We start from the raw sequence: 24,195 nt of genomic DNA on the forward strand, positions 1-24,195 counted from the left end.
GGGACAGACACATTCCCCAGTCCACCACAGGAAGACTGGCTGACTAACTGACTGGGGACGTCTCCAGGGCTCTGCCGGTAACTCGATGAGTAAAAGCTAAGACATATAATAACAAAACCCAAGAGAGAAAATGATCAGCAGGGGTCAGCAACTCCCACCCTGGAGTGTTACCCTGCAGCACCTGATTTTACTAGCTGCTCAATAGGACGTTGATTAGTTGAATCATGTGTGTTATAGCAGAATCCTGCATTCCCAGTAGCTGTCCAGGAGAAGGGTTGGCCAGCCCTGGAGTGATGATACTGTTTAGCCTAAGAGTCATGAGGTCAGTCAGGGTTATGAACGCTTAACTGCCTGATCCCAGCTGGTCTAGATTGACTCACTACATGACTTGACTATATAGTACATTTCGATCCCCTTCTATAATACAAGCTTGACTCTTTGTTAAGGGAAAATGGTTGGTTTACAGGCATTTCATACTGTCTGACAGACACACTTCACAGTGGAGGTGTTTAACTGTATAACTGTAAGCCAGCTGTTATAACATCTAAGTTAACTAATGAGGTGTCAAACTACTTATGTCCACTTGTAACGTGATATCACATGTCAATTCTGCAACTAAAGGAAATAGTAAGGGAATTAAAACAAACATTTTTGCCAATTTCTAAACTACATACATCCAATGACATGGTGCCATTTTTTGTTGATTTCACATTGAATTCATGCTAGTTGGCAACTCAACCAAATATAAATCAAAACTAGATGTTGAATCTTTGCCCAATGGGGTGTGATCGTGTCTCAATGTATTCAAGGTATGAAATTATAGTTATTTTCAAATATAATCTCTTTTGGGGCTTAGTTTTGGTCAACTCGCATTGTACAAAGTATTATAATTATGTTCCGGCCCCCTGACCATCCACTCCAAGAAAAACATGCCTGCGGCTAAATCTTGTCACGATCGTCGTAAGGAGCGGACCAAAATGCAGCGTGGTATGTGTTCATGATGATTTTTTAATTAAAGAAAGCACTGAATACAAACTATACAAAACAATAAACGAATAACGACCGTGACGCTATAATGAGAACTGTGCTGACACAAGCAACTAACATAGACAATTACCCACAACCCAAAATAACAAAACAGGCTACCTAAATGTGGCTCCCAATCAGAGACAACGACTAACACCTGCCTCTGATTGAGAACCATATCAGGCCAAACACAGAAACAGACAAACTAGACATCCAACATAGAATGCCCACTCAGATCACACCCTGAACAAACAAAACATAGAAACATACAAAGCAAACTATGGTCAGAGTGTGACAAATCTAGTTGGCTACCCCTGCACTACAGGATGTGGAAACGAGAGTGGTAGCAGGTGCCTGAATCTGATTGGCGGGGTGTCAACCACAATGATTGGTAGTGCCATACAGGAAGTGCTATCTCTGCCCTATCTACCTCTCAGCACAACCACAGGAAAACACACTAATAAAGATATTACAGCTAACTGATAGAAGTATATAAATAGCAAAAGGTGTACGTACACAGACTGAGAATGGAAATTAATTGTGCCAACAAACAGAGAGAAACAGGATTGATAAAAGTTATCAGGTTAGATTAGTATCAAAGAAAAAAGAGGAGTTGCAGAATTCCAGTACACCCAGTGTAGAGAGAGAAAATACAACTGAAAACATGTTGAAGTAGAACCACTTAGCAGTCTTGGTTTTCCAAAAAACAGGGATAGAATGAGAAATCTATAAATATCAAAACATTGAAAATAAAATCAAAAGACAGGAAAAGTCTAATTCAGAGATCTACTAGATTCAGTCGCGGGCCAAATTTTTTCTTGAGCGAATAGTTGGGGGGCCGGAACATAATTCAGCAATAAGGCCTGAGGGTGTGTGCTATAACAGCTAACGGCTGTTCTTATGCACGAAACAACAAAATGCCTGGATACAGCCCTTAGTCGTGGTATATTGGCCATACACCACTAATCCCTGAGGTGCTTTATTGCTATTATAAACTAGTTCCCTACATAATTACAGCAGTAAAAATACATGTTTTGTCATACCCATGGTATACGGATTGATATGCCAGGGCTGTCAGCCAATCAGCATTCTTGGCTCAAACCACCCAGTGTGTCACGAAGTCTCTCCTTGTTCGGGCGGCGTTCGGAGGTCGACGTCACCAGCTCTCTAGCCATCGCCGCTCCATTTTTCATGTATCCATTTGTTTTGTCTTGTTCCCTGCACACCTGGTTTTCATTCCCCAATCAATCTACATGTATTTATTCCACTGTTCCCCAGCATGTCTTTGTGAAAGATTGTTTGTGTTACGTGTGTATTGTTGACGCGGCAGACTGGTTTGTTTTGTCCGTGTTATTATTTTACAAAGATGTTTATTGTTAAACATAATTATTGTGACTGTTTTGCGCGTTTTGCTCTTTTGCCTAAATAAAGTGTGCACCTGTTCACAAATCTCTGCTCTCCTGCACCTGACTTCGCTACCAGTACGCACACATTCTGACACAGTGCATAATTACAAATAATTTGTAGACTGCATATTGACTGCAAGAAGCCCAAACAGATCTAATGTTTGACTAAAACATAATTATTTCAAACCTTGCTTACATTTGTATACGATCACTTGTCTCTCTATTATGTGTGGGAATACTTGGGAAGAGATTTCTTGAATTAAAATCACTTGGAGCTCATTTCCTGGTGTTTTTACAGTCTTTTATGTAATTGTATTTATTTATTTTGTTTAGAAAACTTAGGGGGCCGAATAAAACCACTCATGGGCCACATTTGGCCCGCCGCTGCCAGTTGGGGAACCCTGGTCAAGTTGATTTAATAAAGATCCAAATGAGATAAATTGACAGAGCTAGTTCTAGCCTGGAGTGGGAAGAGGAGAAGGAGGAGGAGGGGGTAAAGACCGTGCTGGCTGGGACAGGCGCAGACAGAGAGGAGCGTGGGAAGAGAGAGGATAGGAATAGGCGTAGGAGGGACTGCAGGATACGGGGGCCAAGGGCTGTGACTCACTAACCATCAGAAACCTTGTCTGAACAAGTTCTGTCTTGTTTTGCTTCTTTATTTGACTTAAGGGGGTTGGTTCCACTACGGATTAAGACATATCCAGTTGTAGACTGGCACTTTCACATTTCCTGTACTTTAAGATTCAGTGTAGGGTAAAATGGGCCTCAACTTTCATGGCCATTTCCAACCCTTCCAAAAACACCCACTGTTGTGTTCAGTAGGGCATAGCGTAACATAATGTTTTGCAAAAGAAAACAAAAATGTGTGTTCTTTTTGGGCAAGATCAGGTAATAACTGCTATTTTTTTTTAAAGAAGGTCCTACTGAACAAGTCCCAGGTGTAGAACAGAACATGCCTACATGGTAAAAAGTACCTGCTGTGGTGTTGCAAGAGCCCCTAACTGAACACATTTATAAATGTGTGATTACAAACGGTCAGACCATGGCTATTTAGTTTAGTTAACTCTGGGTACACAGTAAGTAGTGCTGTTTGTCCAAACAGACACAACATAGTTGGACTTTTACCGTCAGTTTTTTAGGGTCAAAGATACGAGAAATGTCAAGAAAAAAGGGACCCTTGAACCCTCTTGCATCTGCCAGAGTAACTAAACTCTACACAGCATGTGTACTTAACCACAACACAATCTCTACAAAACACGCATACAGAAAAACTACACAACATCTGTAGACAGCCTCTACACAACATGTGTACACAACTTCTACCCAAATGTTTACACAACCACTGCACTACATCTACACTGCATGAGTACACAACCTATAAACAACATATAAACCATCTATACACAACACCTGTAAACAACAACTTCATGATCTACTCTTAAAATGTTAACCAAAACTGGGTTTCCAAAGACAACTACTGCATATATGAAGGACTGTGTTGCATGAGGAGTGTTTAGGAACACTGTAGTGTATGACGATATTGTACTAGCTGTGATTTAAAACTGTCACCAGAGGGCAATGTCTCAGCTGCCTGTGAGTCATTCTAGATGACCTAAAAGATTAAGCAGTTTGCAGATTAAATGTTTGCTCAGAAATGGGAGCAAGTATGCTGACGTGTATTTGATCAGACATGAATAGGCTAATCTAAAAGGGTGTCATTCTACTGTGACAAAAGCCTCATTGAGAATAATTATACTGTGACCAGAACATACCTGCATTGACTCTACAGCCGCGACACACGCATTGGCTTGTTCACATTGCCCTGCTACAATGTGTGGATTGTTGCACACGCCCTGCTACAATGTGTGGATCATTGACAGCAAGCACTCTCACCTACAGTATGTTTACTGTACCTCACTGTGTTGTTTCAATGTATCTGGGGGTAAACACAGACTTTTTTGAGAGAGAGATTCGTCTTCATGTATCAACCATTATCACGTGGGAATATCCAGATATTGAGATGATGGAAGTCAACTCAATGTGACAGACTGTCAGAAGCTTGGTGATCACTCCCAGTGGCCTTTATATCCCAAATAAATGGCCAGTTAATGTCTTCAGTTCTAGTGGTTAGAGCATTTTGCCAGTAAACAAAAGGTTGCTGGACTGAATCCCCAAGCTCGCAAGGTAAAAATATGTCGTTCTGCCCCTGAGCAAGGCAGTTAACCCACTGTTCCCCAGGCACCGAAGACGTGGATGTTGTTTAAGGCCGCCCCCCACACCTCTCGGATTCAGAGGGGTTGGGTTAAATGTAGAAGACATATTTCAGTTGAATACATTCAGTTGGACAACTGACTAGGTATCCCCATTTCACTTACTACAGTAATGATGTCTGCCTATTGAAAAGGATGGTGGGAAAGCTCTCTGGTGAGACGAGTACAGTTCTAATCATTTTATTAGTGGACGATCACCAGATCTGGCAGAGGTGAAAGTAAATGGAGATTTCTCTTAATATAATTACGCATATCTGACATCTCACAATAAATCTGATAAATTACGTTAGAGATGTGATTGACTAAAACAATGAGCAGATTTAGTCTGGGGGGAAAGCACGGCAGACTACAAAACAAGAAAAAACACAACTCACAAAACAACATCAAGAAGAATATCAAACATTAACATGCCCCATTCAAGAAATGTAGAACCAGGAACAGATATAGCCCTTGGATCTCCCCAGACCTGACTGCCCTTAACCAACACAAAAACATCCTATGGCGTTCTGCATTAGCATCGAACAGCCCCCGTGATATGCAGCTGTTCAGGGAAGCTAGAAACCATTATACACAGGCAGTTAGAAAAGCCAAGGCTAGCTTTTTCAAGCAGAAATTTGCTTCCTGCAACACTAACTCAAAAAAGTTCTGGGACACTGTAAAGTCCATGGAGAATAAGAACACCTCCTCCCAGCTGCCCACTGCACTGAAGATAGGAAACACTGTCACCACTGATAAATCCACCATAATTGAGAATTTCAATAAGCATTTTTCTACGGCTGGCCATGCTTTCCACCTGGCTACTCCTACCCCGGTCAACAGCACTGCACCCCCAACAGCAACTCGCCCAAGCCATCCCCATTTCTCCTTCTCCCAAATCCGTTCAGCTGATGTTCTGAAAGAGGTGCAAAATCTGGACCCCTACAAATCAGCCGGGCTAGACAATCTGGACCCTTTCTTTCTAAAATTATCTGCCGAAATTGTTGCCACCCCTATTACTAGCCTGTTCAATCTCTCTTTTGTGTCGTCTGAGATTCCCAAAGATTGGAAAGCAGCTGCGGTCATCCCCCTCTTCAAAGGGGGGGACACTCTTGACCCAAACTGCTACAGACCTATATCTATCCTACCATGCCTTTCTAAGGTCTTCGAAAGCCATGTCAACAAACAGATTACCGACCATTTTGAATCTCACCATACCGTCTCTGCTATGCAATCTGGTTTCAGAGCTGGTCATGGGTGCACCTCAGCCACGTTCAAGGTCCTAAACGATATCTTAACTGCCATCGATAAGAAACATTACTGTGCAGCCGTATTCATTGATCTGGCCAAGGCTTTCGACTCTGTCAATCACCACATCCTCATCGGCAGACTCGACAGCCTTGGTTTCTCAAATGATTGCTTCGCCTGGTTCACCAACTACTTCTCTGATAGAGTTCAGTGTGTCAAATCGGAGGGTCTGCTGTCCGGACCTCTGGCAGTCTCTATGGGGGTGCCACAGGATTCAATTCTTGGACCGACTCTCTTCTCTGTATACATCAATGAGGTCGCTCTTGCTGCTGGTGAGTCTCTGATCCACCTCTACGCAGACGACACCATTCGGTATACTTCTGGCCCTTCTTTGGACACTGTGTTAACAACCCTCCAGGCAAGCTTCAATGCCATACAACTCTCCTTCCGTGGCCTCCAATTGCTCTTAAATACAAGTAAAACTAAATGCATGCTCTTCAACCGATCGCTACCTGCACCTACCCGCCTGTCCAACATCACTACTCTGGACGGCTCTGACTTAGAATACGTGGACAACTACAAATACTTAGGTGTCTGGTTAGACTGTAAACTCTCCTTCCAGACCCATATCAAATCTCCAATCCAAAGTTAAATCTAGAATTGGCTTCCTATTTCGCAACAAAGCATCCTTCACTCATGCTGCCAAACATACCCTTGTAAAACTGACCATCCTACCAATCCTCGACTTTGGCGATGTCATTTACAAAATAGCCTCCAATACCCTACTCAACAAATTGGATGCAGTCTATCACAGTGTGTCACCAAAGCCCCATATACTACCCACCATTGCGACCTGTACGCTCTCGTTGGCTGGCCCTCGCTTCATACTCGTCGCCAAACCCACTGGCTCCATGTCATCTACAAGACCCTGCTAGGTAAAGTCCCCCCTTATCTCAGCTCGCTGGTCACCATAGCATCTCCCACCTGTAGCACACGCTCCAGCAGGTATATCTCTCTAGTCACCCCCAAAACCAATTCTTTCTTTGGCCGCCTCTCCTTCCAGTTCTCTGCTGTCAATGACTGGAACGAACTACAAAAATCTCTGAAACTGGAAACACTTATCTCCCTCACTAGCTTTAAGCACCACCTGTCAGTGCAGATTACTGCACCTGTACATAGCCCACCTATAATTTAGCCCAAACAACTACCTCTTTCCCAACTGTATTTAATTAATTAATTCATTTTTCTCCTTTGCACCCCATTATTTTTATTTCTACTTTGCACATTCTTCCATTGCAAAACTACCATTCCAGTGTTTTACTTGCTATATTGTATTTACTTTGCCACCATGGCCTTTTTTGCCTTTACCTCCCTTCTCACCTCATTTGCTCACATTGTATATAGACTTGTTTATACTGTATTATTGACTGTATGTTTGTTTTACTCCATGTGTAACTCTGTGTCGTTGTATCTGTCGAACTGCTTTGCTTTATCTTGGCCAGGTCGCAATTGTAAATGAGAACTTGTTCTCAACTTGCTTACCTGGTTAAATAAAGGTGAAATAAAATAAAATAAATAAATAAAATAAATCAACACATTGCAAAGGATACAGCAAAAAAGTCAACTAACTGATTGAATCCTAGTCAACACTATATTCCTATGTCAACCACACACACCACTAGACAATTCCAGAAATTCCACTCCTGGGGTTGACAGTTAAAGCAGGTTTAAGCAGGTTGCTCAAAAGATCATCAAACAAGGCCACAACTTTGCACGAGTGCATGGAACATGTGCATGGCCCATGCTTCTTACTCCATGAACATACAAAGCACAAACTAGCAACCACTAACACATTCTTAGCACTATAGTAAAGCACATGGTAAGATAAGGCTAATCTTTCTGTCACTTGCACACAGAGCACAAATGCCTGATTGAGGAATTCATTTGTGGAGGGTGTCCAAGCCTTCTGAACAATGCTCTCCAAGCAAAATAATGACAACAGGAAGCGTGCCATTTGTGGTAAGAGTTACAACATCATGAGGGAGTTCCTCAAAATCCAGAAATCTCAAAGAATATTAATCTGCCAAGAAACAAATGGTTCAAGTTATATTCTGTAGTTATCACTGGTTAACCTATACAGGATAATTTAGTAGCATTCTTTTACATTTCATTTTTTGACGCTTCAGTCACAAAAACAATGCAAATGTCCTCACCTATCCACACTGCAGGGATCTACACAGGACCGGTTGCAAAAGAGTGTGTTCTCTTTAGGAGTCCAGCCTAGAGAGGAAGCCTGACTCGACCTCAGCAGGAGGTCCTGGGATGAAGCTCAACCAATGATAACACAGTAGCTGCGTCACAGGGACTACAAATTAATTTGAACCATTAGAGGGCCTCTAGACAGAGCTGCATGCTGGGGACTAGGTAAAAATCTAGTGCAGTTGAGTGACCACAAATGGCCCTGTCACACCCTGACCATAGTTTGCTTTGTATGTTTCTATGTTTTGGTTGGTCAGGGTGTGATCTGAGTGGGCATTCTATGTTGGATGTCTTGTTTGTCTATTTCTATGTCTGGCCTGATATGGTTCTCAATCAGAGGCAGGTGTTAGTCATTGTCTCTGATTGGGAACCATATTTAGGTAGCCTGGGTTTCACTGTGTTTGTGGGTGATTGTTCCTGTCTCTGTGTTTTACACCTGATAGGACTGGTTCAGGTTTTTGCACGTTTGTTGTTTTGTTAGTTTATTCGTGTACAGCCACACTGCATTTTGGTCCGCCTCTGCTTCACCTAAAGAAAACCGTTACAGGCCCAACCATGGAGTTGCTTCTTGGTAGCCAGCCTTATGACATAGCTGCTGGGCCATTTTAAAATCCATAACGTTTTACTCTTAGTGCCTTGCAAAAGTATTCAGACCCCTTGGATTTCTTCACATTTTAATGTGTCACAAAGTGGGACAAACATGTATTTAATTGTCATTTTTTTTGTCAATCTATACAAAATACTCTAATGTCAAAGTGAAAGATTTAAAAAATCAACAAAATATAGTCATTGCATAAGATTCAGCCCCTTTGTTTAGCCGAGCCTAAATGAGTTCAGGAGTCAAATTTGGCTCAAGTCACATAATAAATTACATGGACTCACTCTGAAAGAATAGGGGTTGACATACAACATCTCTAAGGCCTCTCAGGCAAGTATTGAATTTCAAGCACAGATTCAACTGCAAAGACCAGGGAGCTTTTCAAAAGCCTCAAAGAAGGGCAGTGATTGGTAACAATAACAAATCAGACATTGAATATCTCTAAGCATGGTCAAGTTTAATAATTACAGTATGATGTGGGTTACAGTGCCTTCAGAAAGTATTCACACCCTTGACTTTTTCCACATTTTGTTACATACAGCCTGAATTTAAAATAGATTAAACTGTGATTTAGGTCACTGGCCTACACACAATACCCCATAATGTCAAAGTGGAATTATGTTTTTAGACATCTTTACAAATTAATAAAAAATGAAAAGCTGAAATATCTTGAGTCAATAACTACTCAACCCCTTTGTTATGGCAAGCCTAAAAACGTTCAGGAGTAAAGCTTTGCCTAACAAGTTACATAATAATTTGCATGGACTCACTGTGGCAATAATAGTGTTTAAGATCATTTTGAATGACTACCTCATCTCTGTACCCCACAGTGGTGGAAAAAGTACCCAATTTTCATACATTCTAGTAAAAGTAAAGATACCTTAAAAGAAAATGACTCAAGTAAAAGTCACCCAGTAAAATACTACTTGAGTAAAAGTCTAAAAGTATTTGGTTTAAATTTACTTAAGTATCAAAAGTAAAAGTATAAATAATTTACAATATCTTATTATGCAAACCAGACAACACCATTTTCTTGTTTTTTAAATGTACGGATAGCCAGGGTCACAGTTCCACACTCAGACATAATTTACAAACGAAGCATTTGTGTTTATTGAGTCTGCTAGATCAGAGGCAGTAGGGATGACCAGGGATGTTCTCTTGATAAGTGTGTGAATTAGACAATTCCTGTCCTGCTAAGCATTCAAAATGTAATAAGTACTTTTGGGTGTCAGGGAAAATGTAAGGAGTAAAAAGTAAATAATTTTCTTTAGAAATGTAGTGGAGTAAAAGTAAAAGTTGTCAAAAATATAAATAGTAAAGTACAGATATCCCAAAAAATGACATAAGTAGTACTTAGTATTTTTACTTAAGTACTTTACACCACTGGTACCCCACACATACAATCATCTGTAAGGACCCTCAGTCGAGCAGTGAATTTCAAACAGATTCAATCATAAAGACCAGGGAGGTTTTCCAGTGGCTCGCGAAGAAGGGAACCTATTGTTAGACATTAAATTAGACATTGAATATCCTTTTGAACAATATTAATTTCACTTTGGATGGTGTATCAATATACCCAATCACTACAATACACCCAGTTCTTCCTAACTCAGTTGCTGTAGAGGAAGGAAACCACTAAGGGATTTCACCATGAATTACAGAGTTTAATGGCTATGATAGAAAACTGAGAATGGATCAACAACATTGTAGTTACTCCACAATACTAACCTAAATGACAGAATGAAAAGAAGGAAGCCTGTACCGAATAAAAATACCACTCTTCATATTTTCAAGCATGGTGGTAGTTTCATCATGTTATAGGTATGCTTGTCATCGACAAGGACTAGGGATTTTTTTAGGATAAAAAGAAAAGGAATAGGCCTCCCGAGTGGCGCAGCGGTCTAAAGGCATCACTATAGATTCACGTTTGATCCCAGGCTGTGTCACAGCCGGCCGTGACCGGGAGACCCATGAGGCGGTGCACAATTGGCTCAGCATGTCTGGGTCAGGAGAGGGTTTGGCCGGCTGGGATTTCCTTGTCCCATCGCACTCTAGCGACTCCTTGTGGTGGGCCGGGCGTCTGCAAGCTGACTTCAGTCACCAGCTGGATGGTGTTTCCTCGGTTTCCTTGGTGCAATTGGCTTTCGGTTGAAGCAAGCAATGTGTCAAGAAGCAGTGCGGCTTGGCAGGGTTATGTTTCAGAGGACGCATGGCTCTCCACCTTCGCATCTCCCAAGTCCGTAGGGGATTTGCAGCGATGAGACAAGACTGTAACTACCAATTGGATATCATTAAATTAGGGAGGAAAGTGAAAAACAAAAAAAAGGAATAGAGCTCAGCACAGGCAACATTGGATCATTCAGAGATCCTCACTGAACTTCTGGAGAGAGTTTGCTGCACTGAAAGTAAAGGGGCTGAATGATTTTGCACGCCCAATTTTTCAGTTTTTGATTTGTTGAAAAAGTTTGAAACATCCAATAAATGTCGTTCCACTTCATGATTGTGTCCTACTTATTGTTGATTCTTCACAAAAAAATACAGTTTTATATCTTTATGTTTGAAGCCTGAAATGTGGCAAAAGGTCGCAAAGTTCAAGGGGACCGAATACTTTCGCAAGGCACTGTATATCTCCGTGTAGCTCCACATTGACATAGATGGGGGCTGGACGGTAGATGGGGGCTAAAGGTCCTGTATAAACACAAGCTCACTTCGTTGACAACTTCCTTCACAACAGCTCTGCTCTGCTACATGAAGCGCAAGAAGTATGAATGCCCTGACTTTTGCAGAGGCCGTTTCAGACACGGATTGACCATGCAGAGCCTTGTTAGATATTTAGATATTTGTGTATTTCATTTCAAAGACATTTGCATACATTTCTAAAAACATGTATTCACTTTGTCATTATGGGTTATTGTGGGTAGATGGGTGAGGGAAAAAAAGGTGTTTCATCAATTTTCAATCCAGGCTGTAACACAACAAAATGTGAATTAAGTCAAGGGGTATGAATACTTTCTGAAGACACTGTATGATTTAAATCGGCAACACACATCAAAGACACAGTCGTCCTTCTGAACTGAGCTGTAGGACAGGAATTAAACTGTTCAGGGATGTTACCATGAGGCCGTTGGTGATTTTAAAACAGTTACAGAGTTCAATGGCTGTGATGAGAGAAAACTGAGGATGGATCAACAACATTGTAGTGACACCATTCTGTATACTTCCGGCCCGTCCTTGGACACTGTGCTATCTAACCTCCAAACAAACTTCAATGCCATACAACACTCCTTCCGTGGCCTCCAACTGCTCTTAAATGCTAGTAAAACCAAATGCATGCTTTTCAACCGTTCGCTGCCTGCACCCGCACGCCCGACTAGCATCACCACCCTGGAAGGTTCCGACCTAGAATATGTGGACATCTATAAGTACCTAGGTATCTGGCTAGACTGTAAACTCTCCTTCCAGACTCATATCAAACATCTCCAATCTAAAATCAAATCTAGAGTCGGCTTTCTATTCCGTAACAAAGCCTCCTTCGCTCTGCTTAACAGTACGATCTGTCCAAGTGATGAATCCAGCAGACTCCACTACTCTTCACCAAATTCTTGTTGGTCAAGGCACCCTTCTTGAGCAACATGACCAAGCCCTGAAAACTCTGCTGGAGAACAAGGAGTTTTCAAACAGCCTGTCTGACCTACAGGTCCCAACCTCCACCCAGAGTTCACAACCAGTCTCAAGTCCCTCTTCTGCACCCCGGGAGCCTTTTGTTCCGACTCCTGAGCACTATGATGGTAATCTTGGCGCTTGCAGAGCCTTTCTTTTCAATGTTCACTAGTATTTGAGCAACAGCCCTACTCTTATTCTAGTGAATGAGCCAAGATATTTTTTGATTGGCTGCCTTCTGGGAGCAGCGCTTTCCTGGGCAACTGCGGTGAGGGAGAGACAGTCACCTATCTGCTTCTCCTACGGTCATTTCACAGATGAGATGAGGAAGGTCTTCGACCACCCGGTTTGTGGAAAGGATGCCGCTAACCAACTTCTGTCCCTTCGTCAAGGCTCCCAGAGTGTGGCTGAAATGGCATGTGAGTTCCACACCCTCGTCGCAGAGAGTGTGTGGAATGATGAGGCCCTCCAGGGAGCATTCCAGAACGCACTCACTGAGACCCTCAAAGACAAGTTGGTGTCGAGAGAGGAGCCTGATGGACTTGACAAACTCATTTCTCTGACTATCCTCATTGACAACTGTCTCCGTGAGTGTTGGATGGAGAGGGGAGGTAATGTGATGGACAGCTACGAAGGACACTGCCAAGGTTAGGGCAGTCACAGAGTGGCCTGTACCTGCTAATCTGAAGCAGTTACAGCGTTTCCTGGGGTTTGCCAATTTTTTATAGACGATTCATCCATGACTACAGTTGTTTGGCAGCTCCTTTTACCTCCACCTCCACTCCATTCCACTGGTTCCCTGAAGCAGAGGCAGCGTTCCAGGAACTCAAGCACCGCTTCACTACTGCTCCAATCCTTACCCAGCCAGACCCACAACTCCAGTTCGTCCTTGAGGTGGACGCTTCCGACACCGGAGTAGGTGTAGTTCTGTCTCAATGTTCTCCCTTGGATCAGAAGCTCCATCCTTGTGCCTTCTTGTCCCGTAAGCTCTCCCCTGCAGAGAGAGATTTTGACATAGGTAACCGGGAACTTCTGGCTGTTAAGTTGGCTCTTGAGGAGTGGCATCACTGGTTAGTTGGTACGGTTCTTCCCTTCATTGTGTGGACGGATCACAAAAAATCTAGCCTACATCCAGACCGCCAAACGTCTGAACTCTTGGCAGGCCACGTGGGCATTGTTTTTTTGGTAGATTCAACTTCACACTCACTTATCACCCCAAATCTAAGAATACCAACCCTGACGCCCTCTCCCATCAGTTCACCGCTGACTACACAGGTTCCGAGCCAGAAACCGTTATGCCTTCCTCCTGCATCGTTGCTGCTGTCCTCTGGGAGATTGAGTCCCGTGTCCGTCAGGCTCAGCTGAACCAGACTGATCCTAGAAAGGGTCCTTGTAAGGCTATGTTTGTGCCAGATTCAGTTCGTTCTGATGTTCTTCAATGGGCCCATTCTACTCACCTCACCTGTCACCCTGGCATAAACGCCTTTCTGCGTCAGGGATTTTGGTGGCCCACCTTGGAGAAAGATGCTTGGGAATTAATCTCAGCCTGCTCGTGTCTGTGCCCAGAACAAAACCTCCACCAAACCTACATCTGGTCTGCTTGGCCCTCTTCCCATACCCAGTCGCCCCTGGTCACATATAGCTCTGCACTTTGTCAATGGCCTTCCCCCATCGAATGGTAACTGATGTTGACCGATTCTCCAAAGCTGCTCACTTCATTCCCCTCTCCAAGCTTCCATCCTCCCGGGAAACTGCGGACCTGCTGGTATTCCATGTTTTGCGGCTGCATGGCATCCCTATTGACATTGTTTCTGACAGAGGACCCCAGTTTACATCCCAAGTATGGGGAGCCTTTTACACAGCTCTGGGTATTAATGTTAGCCTTTTGTCTGGATATCACCCCCGGACCAACAGCCAGAACGAGCAGGCCAACCAGGAGTTGGAAACTGCCCTATGCTTTGTGACTTTGGCTAACCCTTCCTCCTGGAGTGCTCAGCTACTCTAGGTGGAATATGCACACAACACCCTCATCAGGTATGTCACCCTTTGAGTGTGCTCTGGGTTACCAACCTCCCTTGTTCCCTGCCCAAGAGGTCGATGTAGCGGTGCCCTCAGTCCAGGACCACATGTGGCGTTGTCATTGCACCTGGAGGAGGGCCCAGGCTACTCTTCTTCGTGCCTCCGCCAGAAACCAATCCCAAGCTAACTGTTGTTGTGCTTCAGCCCCAGTCTACACTCCAGGCCAAAGGGTATGGCTTTCATCTAAGGACTTGCCCTTGAAAGTCGTTTCCAAAAAACTAGCTCCCCGTTTCATTGGCCCCATTGAGATTGTTTGTGTCATAAACCCCTCTGCGACGCATCTGAAACTCCCAGCTCTCTCAAAATTTACCCCACCTTCCATGTGTCCTCAATTAAACCAGTCTGCTCCAGTCCCCTGTCCCCTCCTGCAGCTGCTCCTCCACCCCCTTGGCTCATCGACAACCATCCTGCCTACAATGTCCGCCGGCATTTGGATGTGCACCGTTGGGATTCCGGTTGCCAGTATCTGGTGTACTGGGAGGGATATGGGCCTGAGGAGCGCTGCTGAGTACCCCATCGTCACATTCTGGATCCCTTGTACAGGATTTTCATACCTCACACCCAGACAAGCCGGGTCGTGCACCAGGTGGTGCCCGTGGGGGGGGGTACTGTCACATCTGCTCCTGCTACACCCTCTGGTGTTCATCCTGTGTTTTCTTAACCTGCAGTTACTCCCCCAGTACACACGTCTCTTCTACCTCTACAAATACTCAGTCCTGCCACTTCCACTCCGCCAGATCGTTATCTCTGCCCAGTCCGTTATTATTCTAGCCATTTATGATTACTCAAGATCCTGTTACTCTGCTGTGCCTGTTTCCCTGCCTGACACCGTTTATCCTCTCATTGCAGTTACTGCTCTGTCTCTGTCTCCTGTTCCACATCTCACCACCCAACTACCTTGCTCTGGATTTTACTCACCACCACTACCTTGGATTCCCCTCAGGATCTGTTTACCCTGTTCTACTCAGCCAACTCCACCCAGTCTCCACATCTGTTTTTTCTGCAACACATCCGAGCTTCCCCGGATCTGCACTCCATATCTCTCTGTGTAACAATAAATGTATTGGTTCATTCATCCCTATTTCCTCATCTGAGTCTGCTCTTGGGTTCCCCGGTGTCGCTCCGCTTAACACACACACACACACACTGTGGTAAGTACTTGGGCGGGGGGGAAATGCAACCACTAATTTTCCCTCATTCTCTTCTCTCATTTTGGTTTGATGTTACATAGCATTGCTGTCCTCAAGGAAAAAAGTCCAACCTAAATGTTATAAAAACCAACACAAACAATTTCAACCAACCACAGATAAGATACTACACAAATACATTGAAAACACTATACATGGACACACTATATAACACCACCAGAAAAGAGAGTGACATATTGATTGATCTGTGCCAAGGTATCCCTCCCTATCCGTCTGACACAGAGCGGAAAAGTTTACATACCTGAAGTTTAGTTCTGGTTCCACGCCTTATCCGAACAACAGTCCATGTCACATTCCTTTTCTATTAAACAGGCTTCTCCATGTACTTTGTCTAGTAAACAACTGTAAAAACACCATCTTCAATTTTAACCTAAAGGCTATATTGAAGAATATACATTTAAAAAGCATCAGACATGCCCAAAAACACTGTTTTCCCAAACAGAAGTTCTTCTGTAGTCTGGGAGTGTTTCTGGGCTGAATGTGTAACAATTTCCGCTGGATCTTAAGAAAACTTTCTGCTCAAAAGCAAAGAATGCAGCGTTGTGCAACACAGCAGGGAGGGACTTGGAATCTGGCATGATTCCACCAAGAAGGGGAGACACCCACCTATCTGTGTGTTATTTGTTATATTGCTATTATAAAACTATAGGCACATAGAAACGTAGAGGGAGGAAGAGAGAACAACAGACAGACAGAAAGCAGGGTAAATCTCATTCCTTTTCTCCAACTGTTAACCACAGCATGACTCAAGTCAGAATCTTTTGTGATTGACTTCACACAGAGAATATATTGAGTGTGAGTCTAATCACCTTGTAATGTATCACCATCTAGTGGCATCTTAGCAAAGGTATATAATAAACTGGGTGGTTTATTATAAGCCCTGAATGCTGATTGGCTGACAGCCATGGTATATCAGACCGTATACCATGGGTATGACAAAACATGTATTTTTACTGCTGTAATTATTTTGGTAACCAGTTTATAATAGCAATAAGGCACCTCTGGGGTTTGTGATATATGGCCAATATACCACGGCTAAGGGCTGTGTCCAGGCACTCCGCGTTGTGTTGTGCTAAAGAACAGCCCTTAGCCGTGGTATATTGGTCATATACCACACCCCCTCGGGCCTTATTGCTTAACCATAACATGGTTGAAGGGGTCTCATTTCATTCCACCAAAAATAATTATACAAACAAAATTATTGTCATATGTAGGCCTATATGCTAAAATATAATTTTGTGATACTTCTTACTACCTTGGAATCCCTGTGTGACTGTTGCTGTTGTGGTTCACGGGTCACTGATGAACAGGAGTGAATGCTCTTATAGCCTACCAGAACCTTCTGTCATTGTCACCTCAACTCCGTATTCTTTATCAGAAATGGATCACGTTCATATAAAAATAAAATATTTTATTTTTGATATTGATTCAAAAATATGTTTAACAATAATACATTGTATACATTCTGTTTAAAGTAAGTCAACTTTTGTACACACTGTGTAACAAAACAACAGAAAAATAGCCATCGAGATTACTTGAGAGGTGTTTATGTAGAGCTAAAAGTAGAGCTAAAGGTGCTGTTCTGTCGAGCCAGGAAGTAGTCAGCCTTTCCTCTGGGTTTTAGGAGGAGGTAAAGGAAGACAGAGACCACAGTCAGGAAACAAACAGACCCCGCTACACCCACCATCAGCCATGTGGACCTGGGGTCTGAGAAAGGGAGAGAGCGAGTGAAACACACACATTTCATGGCTTGCTTTGAGTTTCAATCACATAATCAATGGTACATTTAAGAAATAAGGCCTGAGGAGGTGTGGTATATGGCCAATATACCATGGCTAAGGGCTGTTCTTATACACAACGCAACGCGGAGTGCATGGATACAGCCATTAGCCGTGCGTGGCGTATTGTCCATATACCACAAACTCCTGAGGTGCCTTATTGCTATTATAAACTGGTTACCAATGTAATTAGAGCAGTAAACAAGTCATTTTCTGTCAAACCTGTGGTATATTGTCTGATATACCACATGCTTTCAGCCAATCAACATCCAGGACCCAAATTGCCTTGCATGTATCATATGTTAGTTGAGATGGGCCTACCTTCGACTCTGAACTGTGCAATGACCTCCTGTCTTCCTCCCTGGTTTTGAGTGACACACTTCAGCTCTGCCCTTGTATCCTCATCACACAGGTCAATGATGTACAGATTCACCTCAACATAACAACCCCCAGCCACTGTGGATACCCTGGGAACAAAGCAATAATCTTCATTGAGCTTACTTGCACATTATATGTGTACACAATTAAAGAGACACATGCAATATGTATTACCTCCTCTGACTCATCAGAGCCCGTCCACCAAGGTTGGACGAATCCAATGAATGGCCGTCCACCAACCATGTGACCATTGTGGCGTCCGCTGATTGGCTCCCTGTGACAACCTGGCAGGATATCTCCAAAACCGAGCCTAGATGTGGTTAGATAGAGTTGGTACAGTTAGAATACTGATGCAAGCCAAAATCAAAACATAGGTTTTCAAGTTAAACAGAGTATGCATATGTGATTCACCCACCCAATGGACTTTCAAAGATTGTTCCATTGGCAGGGGACACAATCTTGGGGGACACAACTGCTGGGGCTAAAAGGAAAGAAACAGGCATTAGACAAAGCCAGGACCAAGACTACTACACTAGCCTAAGCATAAGTACACGATCAACAACATAAAGTGATACACGCTAAATAAGCAATTTATGCTTTTGAAAAGGTGAATCGGTCAAAAATAGAAAGTACTGTTATTGACATTTCTTTTCTGAGCCGCATAACGATAGATCCACTCACATTCCACAGTGCTGACACCAGGGTTAGGGGTTGGGGTTGTGTCTGGGTCAAAGATGGGCCTGGTGGTCTGAATGTAGGGAACTGGGTCAGGCACTGGAGAGAGAGGTCCACAGAGCACACCACCATTACAACACATAGTAGACCAATGCAGCCGCACATAAGTCAGGAGCATAGTAACTGTCAAAATGGTGGATTAAAAATATTGAGCAAATGATGGGACAACTATGGAGAGGTATTCACAGGATTCAGTCAGTGGGTTCTCAGATAAAGCCATAAAACTGTTGTCGTGCTATGGTATTCCACCTTTTACATTGAGGTTAATGGTCCTGCTGACTGTGTACAGGAGGTTGTTGACGTGGACTCTAAGCTGACAGGTGTAGAGGCCCTGGTCTGCTGGCCTCACGTCTGAGATGAGGATCACGTCTTGTCTCTGTCTTTGGTAGCGCCCACTGCCAACAGGAAGCACTGTCGGGCTGGAGTCCTATGTGAATGGAAATAGTTGAGTGAGGAAAACTCCAGACAAGCTTTAGGTAGATGGTTCATAGCTAGACGCACAAACGACAAAACAAACCATAAAGGAAGTCTACAATAAAGGTAGCCTATTGTTTGCACACACCTTATACCACTCTATTTCCTCAGTCCTGTTGAAGTCCTTTAAATGAGGACATCTGATTGACAATTTTTTTCCCACGGGTGTAGAGATGGGATAAGACAACTTCTCAATATCAGTTTGCTTGGTCTCATAAACTTGTAGAGTGATGCTTCCAATTACACATAATGTGTCATTTCTGAAAATGACAGAAGAAAAAGCAATACATATTAAGCACTGATACCACAGGATATAACCTGTGCTTAGGATATGTTAGATATTCCATGACATTGTCCATGTCAAAATATATTAAAGTGTTCAACTGACAGACATCAATATACAACAGGTAGACATATTTACATACTGTACATACTACAGTAAAAGTAAGTAACTAAAGGGAAAGCCTTATGCAAATGGCTGTGACGATTTATCTACCTGTAGATGCAGGAGTACTCTCCGGAGTCAGAAGTTCGAGCTGGGAGGAGCCACAGCTGACGCTCACGCTGCAGGACCCGCCCCTCTTTCCCCTCGTCAGGGTCAATGCCCTCCGTCCTATTTCCCTTGGCGATGACATAGGTGTAACCCGCCTTAGCCTGGGAGAATCGTTTGTAGAGGACCCTGTCGAACACAACGCAGCTTAGGACCACCGCTTCACCCTGCACACGGAACACCTCCGGCTCTGGAGACACCCTGAAACAGCCATCTGGGGAAACACATCAGTTACCATCAATAAATGTATACATACAGTGCATTCGGAAAGTATTCAGACCCCTTGACTTTTTCCGGTTTCTTGGCAATTTCTCGCATGGAATAGCCTTCATTTCTCAGAACAAAATTAGACTGACAAGATTCAGAAGAAAGTCCTTTGTTTCTGGCCATTTTGAGCCTGTAATCAAACCAACAAATACTGATGCTACACATACTCAACTAGTCTAAAGAAGGCCAGTTGTATTGCTTCTTTAATCAAGACAACAGTTTTCAGCTGTGCTAACATAATTGCAAGGGTTTTCTAATGATCAATTAGCCTTTTAAAATGAAAAACTTGGATTAGCTAACACAACGTGCCATTGGAACACAGGAGTGATGCTTGCTGATAATGGGCCTCTGTATGCCTATATAGATATTCCATTTTTCTTTTAAATCAGCCGTTTCCAGCTACAATAGTCACTTACAACATTAACAATGTCTACACTGTATTTCTGATCAATTTGATGTTATTTTAATGGACAAAAAATGTGCTTTCCTTTCAAAGACAAGGACATTTCTAAATGACGCCAAACTTTTTGAACAGTAGTATTTAAAAAAAAAAAAAAACAGAAATACCTTATTTACATAAGTATTCAGACCCTTTTCTATGAGACTCGAAACTGAGCTCATGTGCATTTTGTTTCCATTGATCATTCTTGAGAAGTTTCTACAACTTCATTGGAGTTCATCTGTGGTAAATTCAATTGAATGGACATTATTTGGAAAGGCACACACTATATAAGGTCCCACAGATGACAGTGCATATCAGAGCAAAAACCAAGCTATGAGGTCGAAGGAATTGTCCGTAGAGCTCCGAGACAAGATTGTGTCGAGGCAAAAGGGTACCAAAACATGTCTGCAGCATTGAAGGTCACCAAGAACACAGTGGCCTCTATCATTCTTAAATTGAAGAAGTTTGGAACCACCAACACTCTTCCTAGTCATGACAGCCCGCTTGGAGTTGGCCAAAAGGCACCTAAAGACTTTCAGACCATGAGAAACAAGATTCTCTGGTCTGATGAAACCAAGATTTTGGCCTGAATGCCAAGCGTCATATCTGGAGGAAACCTGGCATCATCCCTACGGTGCTGCATGGTGGTGGAGGCATCACGCATTGGGGATTTTTTTCAGCAGCAGGGACAGGAAACTAGTCAGGATCGAGACAAAGATCAACGGAGCAAAGTACAGACAGTTCCTTGAAAACCTGAACGCTCAGAACCTCAGATTAGGGGCGAAGGTTCACCTTCCAACAGGACAAGCACACAGCCAAGACAACGCAGGAGAGGCTTCGGGACAAGTCTCTGAATGTCCTTGAGTGGTCCAGCCAGAGCTGAACCCGATCGAACATCTCTGGAGAGACTTGAAAATAGCTGTGCAGCAACCCTCCCCATCCAACCTCACAGAGCTTGAGGTGAACTGCAGAGAATGAGACAAACTCCCCAAATACAGGTGTGCCAAGCTTGTAGCGTCATACCCAAGAAGACTCACGACTGTAGTCGCTGCCAAAAGTGCTTCCACAAAGTACTGAGTAAAGGGTCTGAAAACGTATGTAAATGTAACATTTCCGTTTTAAAAAATTAGCAAACATTTCTAAAAACCTGTTTTTGATTTGTCATTATGGGGTAATGTGTGTAGATTGATACATACATTTTAGAATAAGGCTGTAACCTAACATAATGTGGAAAAGGTCAAGGGGTCAAGGGGAGAGAGAGAGAGAGAGAGAGAGAGAGAGAGAGAGAGAGAGAGAGAGAGAGAGAGAGAGAGAGAGAGAGAGAGAGAGAGAGAGAGAGAGAGAGAGAGAGAGATACACACACACTTACCTATCATAGGTAGCGGAGGTAGTCGTAGTCCACAGGCAGAGCGAGCGATGATCAATGCCGAGAGCAGATAGAGGATAACCATGGCATACTGGAGGAATAAGAACATATGTGTAGACCTTGCATCCAGAGTGTTGTTATAATCACATGCTACATTTGTAATGTTGGAGTGTGTCTGTGAGATCAGGAGAGACACTTTTCACTTGTCCTAAAAATGTAATGTGACATAAAATCCTTTTTGACACACCCACACAGACAGAAGTCGCTGACAAAGGAGTAGCTCTGACGAAAAACAGAACTCCGAGGGTGAAACCCGATATCTATCTATACTGCTGGAAGTTGTTCAAAAAAGTGTGTTGTCAAAGTTTCAGTTCAGTAAATGATATAATAGCAAATGTTCAGCAGGAATGTGATTTGATATAATTCTGAAGTCCGCTGATCTAGTAGAAGAGTACCTGCTCTCGGCTTCTCATGGAGAGACTAATAATATCAGTAATATACATTTATTCTAGAGCTACACCCAGGTAGACATGGTCTAATATGAATACGCAGTGTACAAAACATTACAAACACCTTCATATTCAGTTTGCCTTTAGAACAGTCTCAATTGGTCGGGGCATGGACTCTACAAGGTGTCGAAAGCATTCTGCAGGGATGCTGGCCCGTGTTGACTCCAATGCTTCACACAGTTGTGTCAATATATCTTTCATCTTGCCCATTCACGCTCTGAATGCCACACATTAACAATACATCTCCAGGCTTAAAAATCATTATTTAACATGTCTCCTCCCCTTCATCTACACTGATTGAAGTAGATTTAACAAGTGACATCAATAAAGGATCATAGCTTTAACCTGGATTCACCTGGTCGGTCTATTTAATGTTTTGTACATTCAGTGTATATTGTAATGTAAAAATATTGAATATAGTGAGACAAGTCTTAACAGCAAATATCTAACTACACTAATAAAAACACAAACTACACAAACTAAAAGTTGAAATCAATATAGTATTGATGTATAGCATTGACAAAAGACAATTAAATATCTACCTACTATTCCCTATTCTAAAATTCCTCGGGTGTTCTTTATTCTAAAGTTCCTAAAGTTTTCTTTATTCTAAAGTTCCTAAAGTTGTCTTTATTCTAAAGTTCCTAAAGTGTACCTTATTCTAAAGTTCCTAAGGTGTTCCTTATACTAAAGCGCTAAACCCAGCTTGCTCTATGTACTTCACACAGTTTCCACTACTGAATTGAATCAGTACTCACGTTTGCCCAGGTGACCATGATGGTGACAGTGATGAGGTAGTGACAGTGGCTCTGTTCCAAGTAAATCCACACCACCAGAGTTAAGAAGACACAGTGGACTTCTTGAGTGTGACATGTTCCTTCTTATACATATGTGACTGTCAGTCAAGACAAGCCACTTCTGGGAAACTCTAATTCTTCTGATTTCCCTCCCAGCGTAGAAATTTCTGACGTTTCCCAATAAAATGGACAGCTCACCTCATGATGAAGACATCTCACCACTTCCAAAACAGAAAAACACACACACACTAACACACATGAGTACAAACATACACAAAGACAATAAGGTATGTTTGGCTTGTACTATACAAATGTACTCGTATATATTTTCCCAACTTAACCCAATATTGGTTGACCTCAGTTTGATTAACTGCTTTGTAGTAGTAGACAGACATCGGGTATAACTGTTTACATCTGTTATTTTCCTCTTCCCTTAGACATCTGCTGTTTAAACATGTTTGCTTTATGAGAACACAGGCATGTTATACTGTCACACTGAGGAAATAAACAGCAGATTATGCAATCCAGTTCACTCACAAACTGCAAAGATTCAATGATATTCAAGACAGAAGGGATGAAAAGCAGTTGTTGTGTCTGTCTGTGTGGATTGCTGTAATTGTAACTGAACTCCCATAGCTGTGGGGTGTGTGTCCATGTGCATGAGTATGTGTGCAGCCATGTACACATCCACCATGTGACTAAACTGCTTGTGTTCTTGATGTTGGGTGTCATATGCCCATCAAATTCCCCAGTATACTTACCAGGTGAGTGACAGCACGTATAGTTAGGCGTCTGACTCACTGCATGTCTCAATTCTGTAGTAATAAGCATTCCATTAAACAAGATTAGACTCCTATTAGTCACATGTTGGAAGATGGTATCCGTTGCCACTGCGCTGATACTAAATGCCAACTAACTCAGTGTATAGTAATCACACACACTCATCTGCTCTAACAAATATTTGTTAACAATGGGGAGTGATGCATCATCTCTAGGGACGGCAGTAGGGTTCAGTGACTTGTATCGACCGTTGACTAAGCGTCATTGCATGTTTTGGGAACTCTCCAACTAGATTGGTTTTGATACGACTCGGCAACATTAACACTGAATCCTATTGAAGAGCAGGGGCTGATATCCCAGAAGCCGTGATGTCATAGATCAAGTCTATT

General features: G+C 42.8%; 1 protein-coding gene across 1 annotated transcript; it reads right to left on the reverse strand.

Annotated features, from left to right (window-relative positions):
- Positions 1-17,126: 17,126 nt before the first annotated feature.
- On the reverse strand, positions 17,127-23,264 carry LOC124042945 (interleukin-1 receptor type 2). Its single transcript, XM_046361093.1, has 10 exons — positions 22,988-23,264; positions 21,724-21,811; positions 19,592-19,859; positions 19,184-19,355; positions 18,871-19,048; positions 18,568-18,660; positions 18,302-18,367; positions 18,061-18,196; positions 17,830-17,975; positions 17,127-17,437 (listed from the first exon to the last, which is right to left on the reverse strand). The coding sequence occupies exons 1-10, from the start codon at positions 23,003-23,005 to the stop codon at positions 17,277-17,279; spliced, it is 1,326 nt and encodes a 441-aa protein (XP_046217049.1). The 5' UTR covers positions 23,006-23,264; the 3' UTR covers positions 17,127-17,276.
- Positions 23,265-24,195: the final 931 nt, after the last annotated feature.

This window comes from Oncorhynchus gorbuscha, linkage group LG09 (assembly GCF_021184085.1).
Source record: "Oncorhynchus gorbuscha isolate QuinsamMale2020 ecotype Even-year linkage group LG09, OgorEven_v1.0, whole genome shotgun sequence".
Lineage (NCBI taxonomy): Eukaryota > Metazoa > Chordata > Actinopteri > Salmoniformes > Salmonidae > Oncorhynchus > Oncorhynchus gorbuscha.

Bases quoted from the DNA above. Each gene is read 5' to 3' on its own strand.
- LOC124042945 (XM_046361093.1), bottom strand. The intron at 18,368-18,567 runs GTGAGTGGATCT...CTTTCCTTTTAG, and splicing joins TGGTGTCAGCACTGTGGAAT to CCCCAGCAGTTGTGTCCCCC. The intron at 17,438-17,829 runs GTAGGCCCATCT...TCCCTTTCTCAG, and splicing joins TGCACAGTTCAGAGTCGAAG to ACCCCAGGTCCACATGGCTG.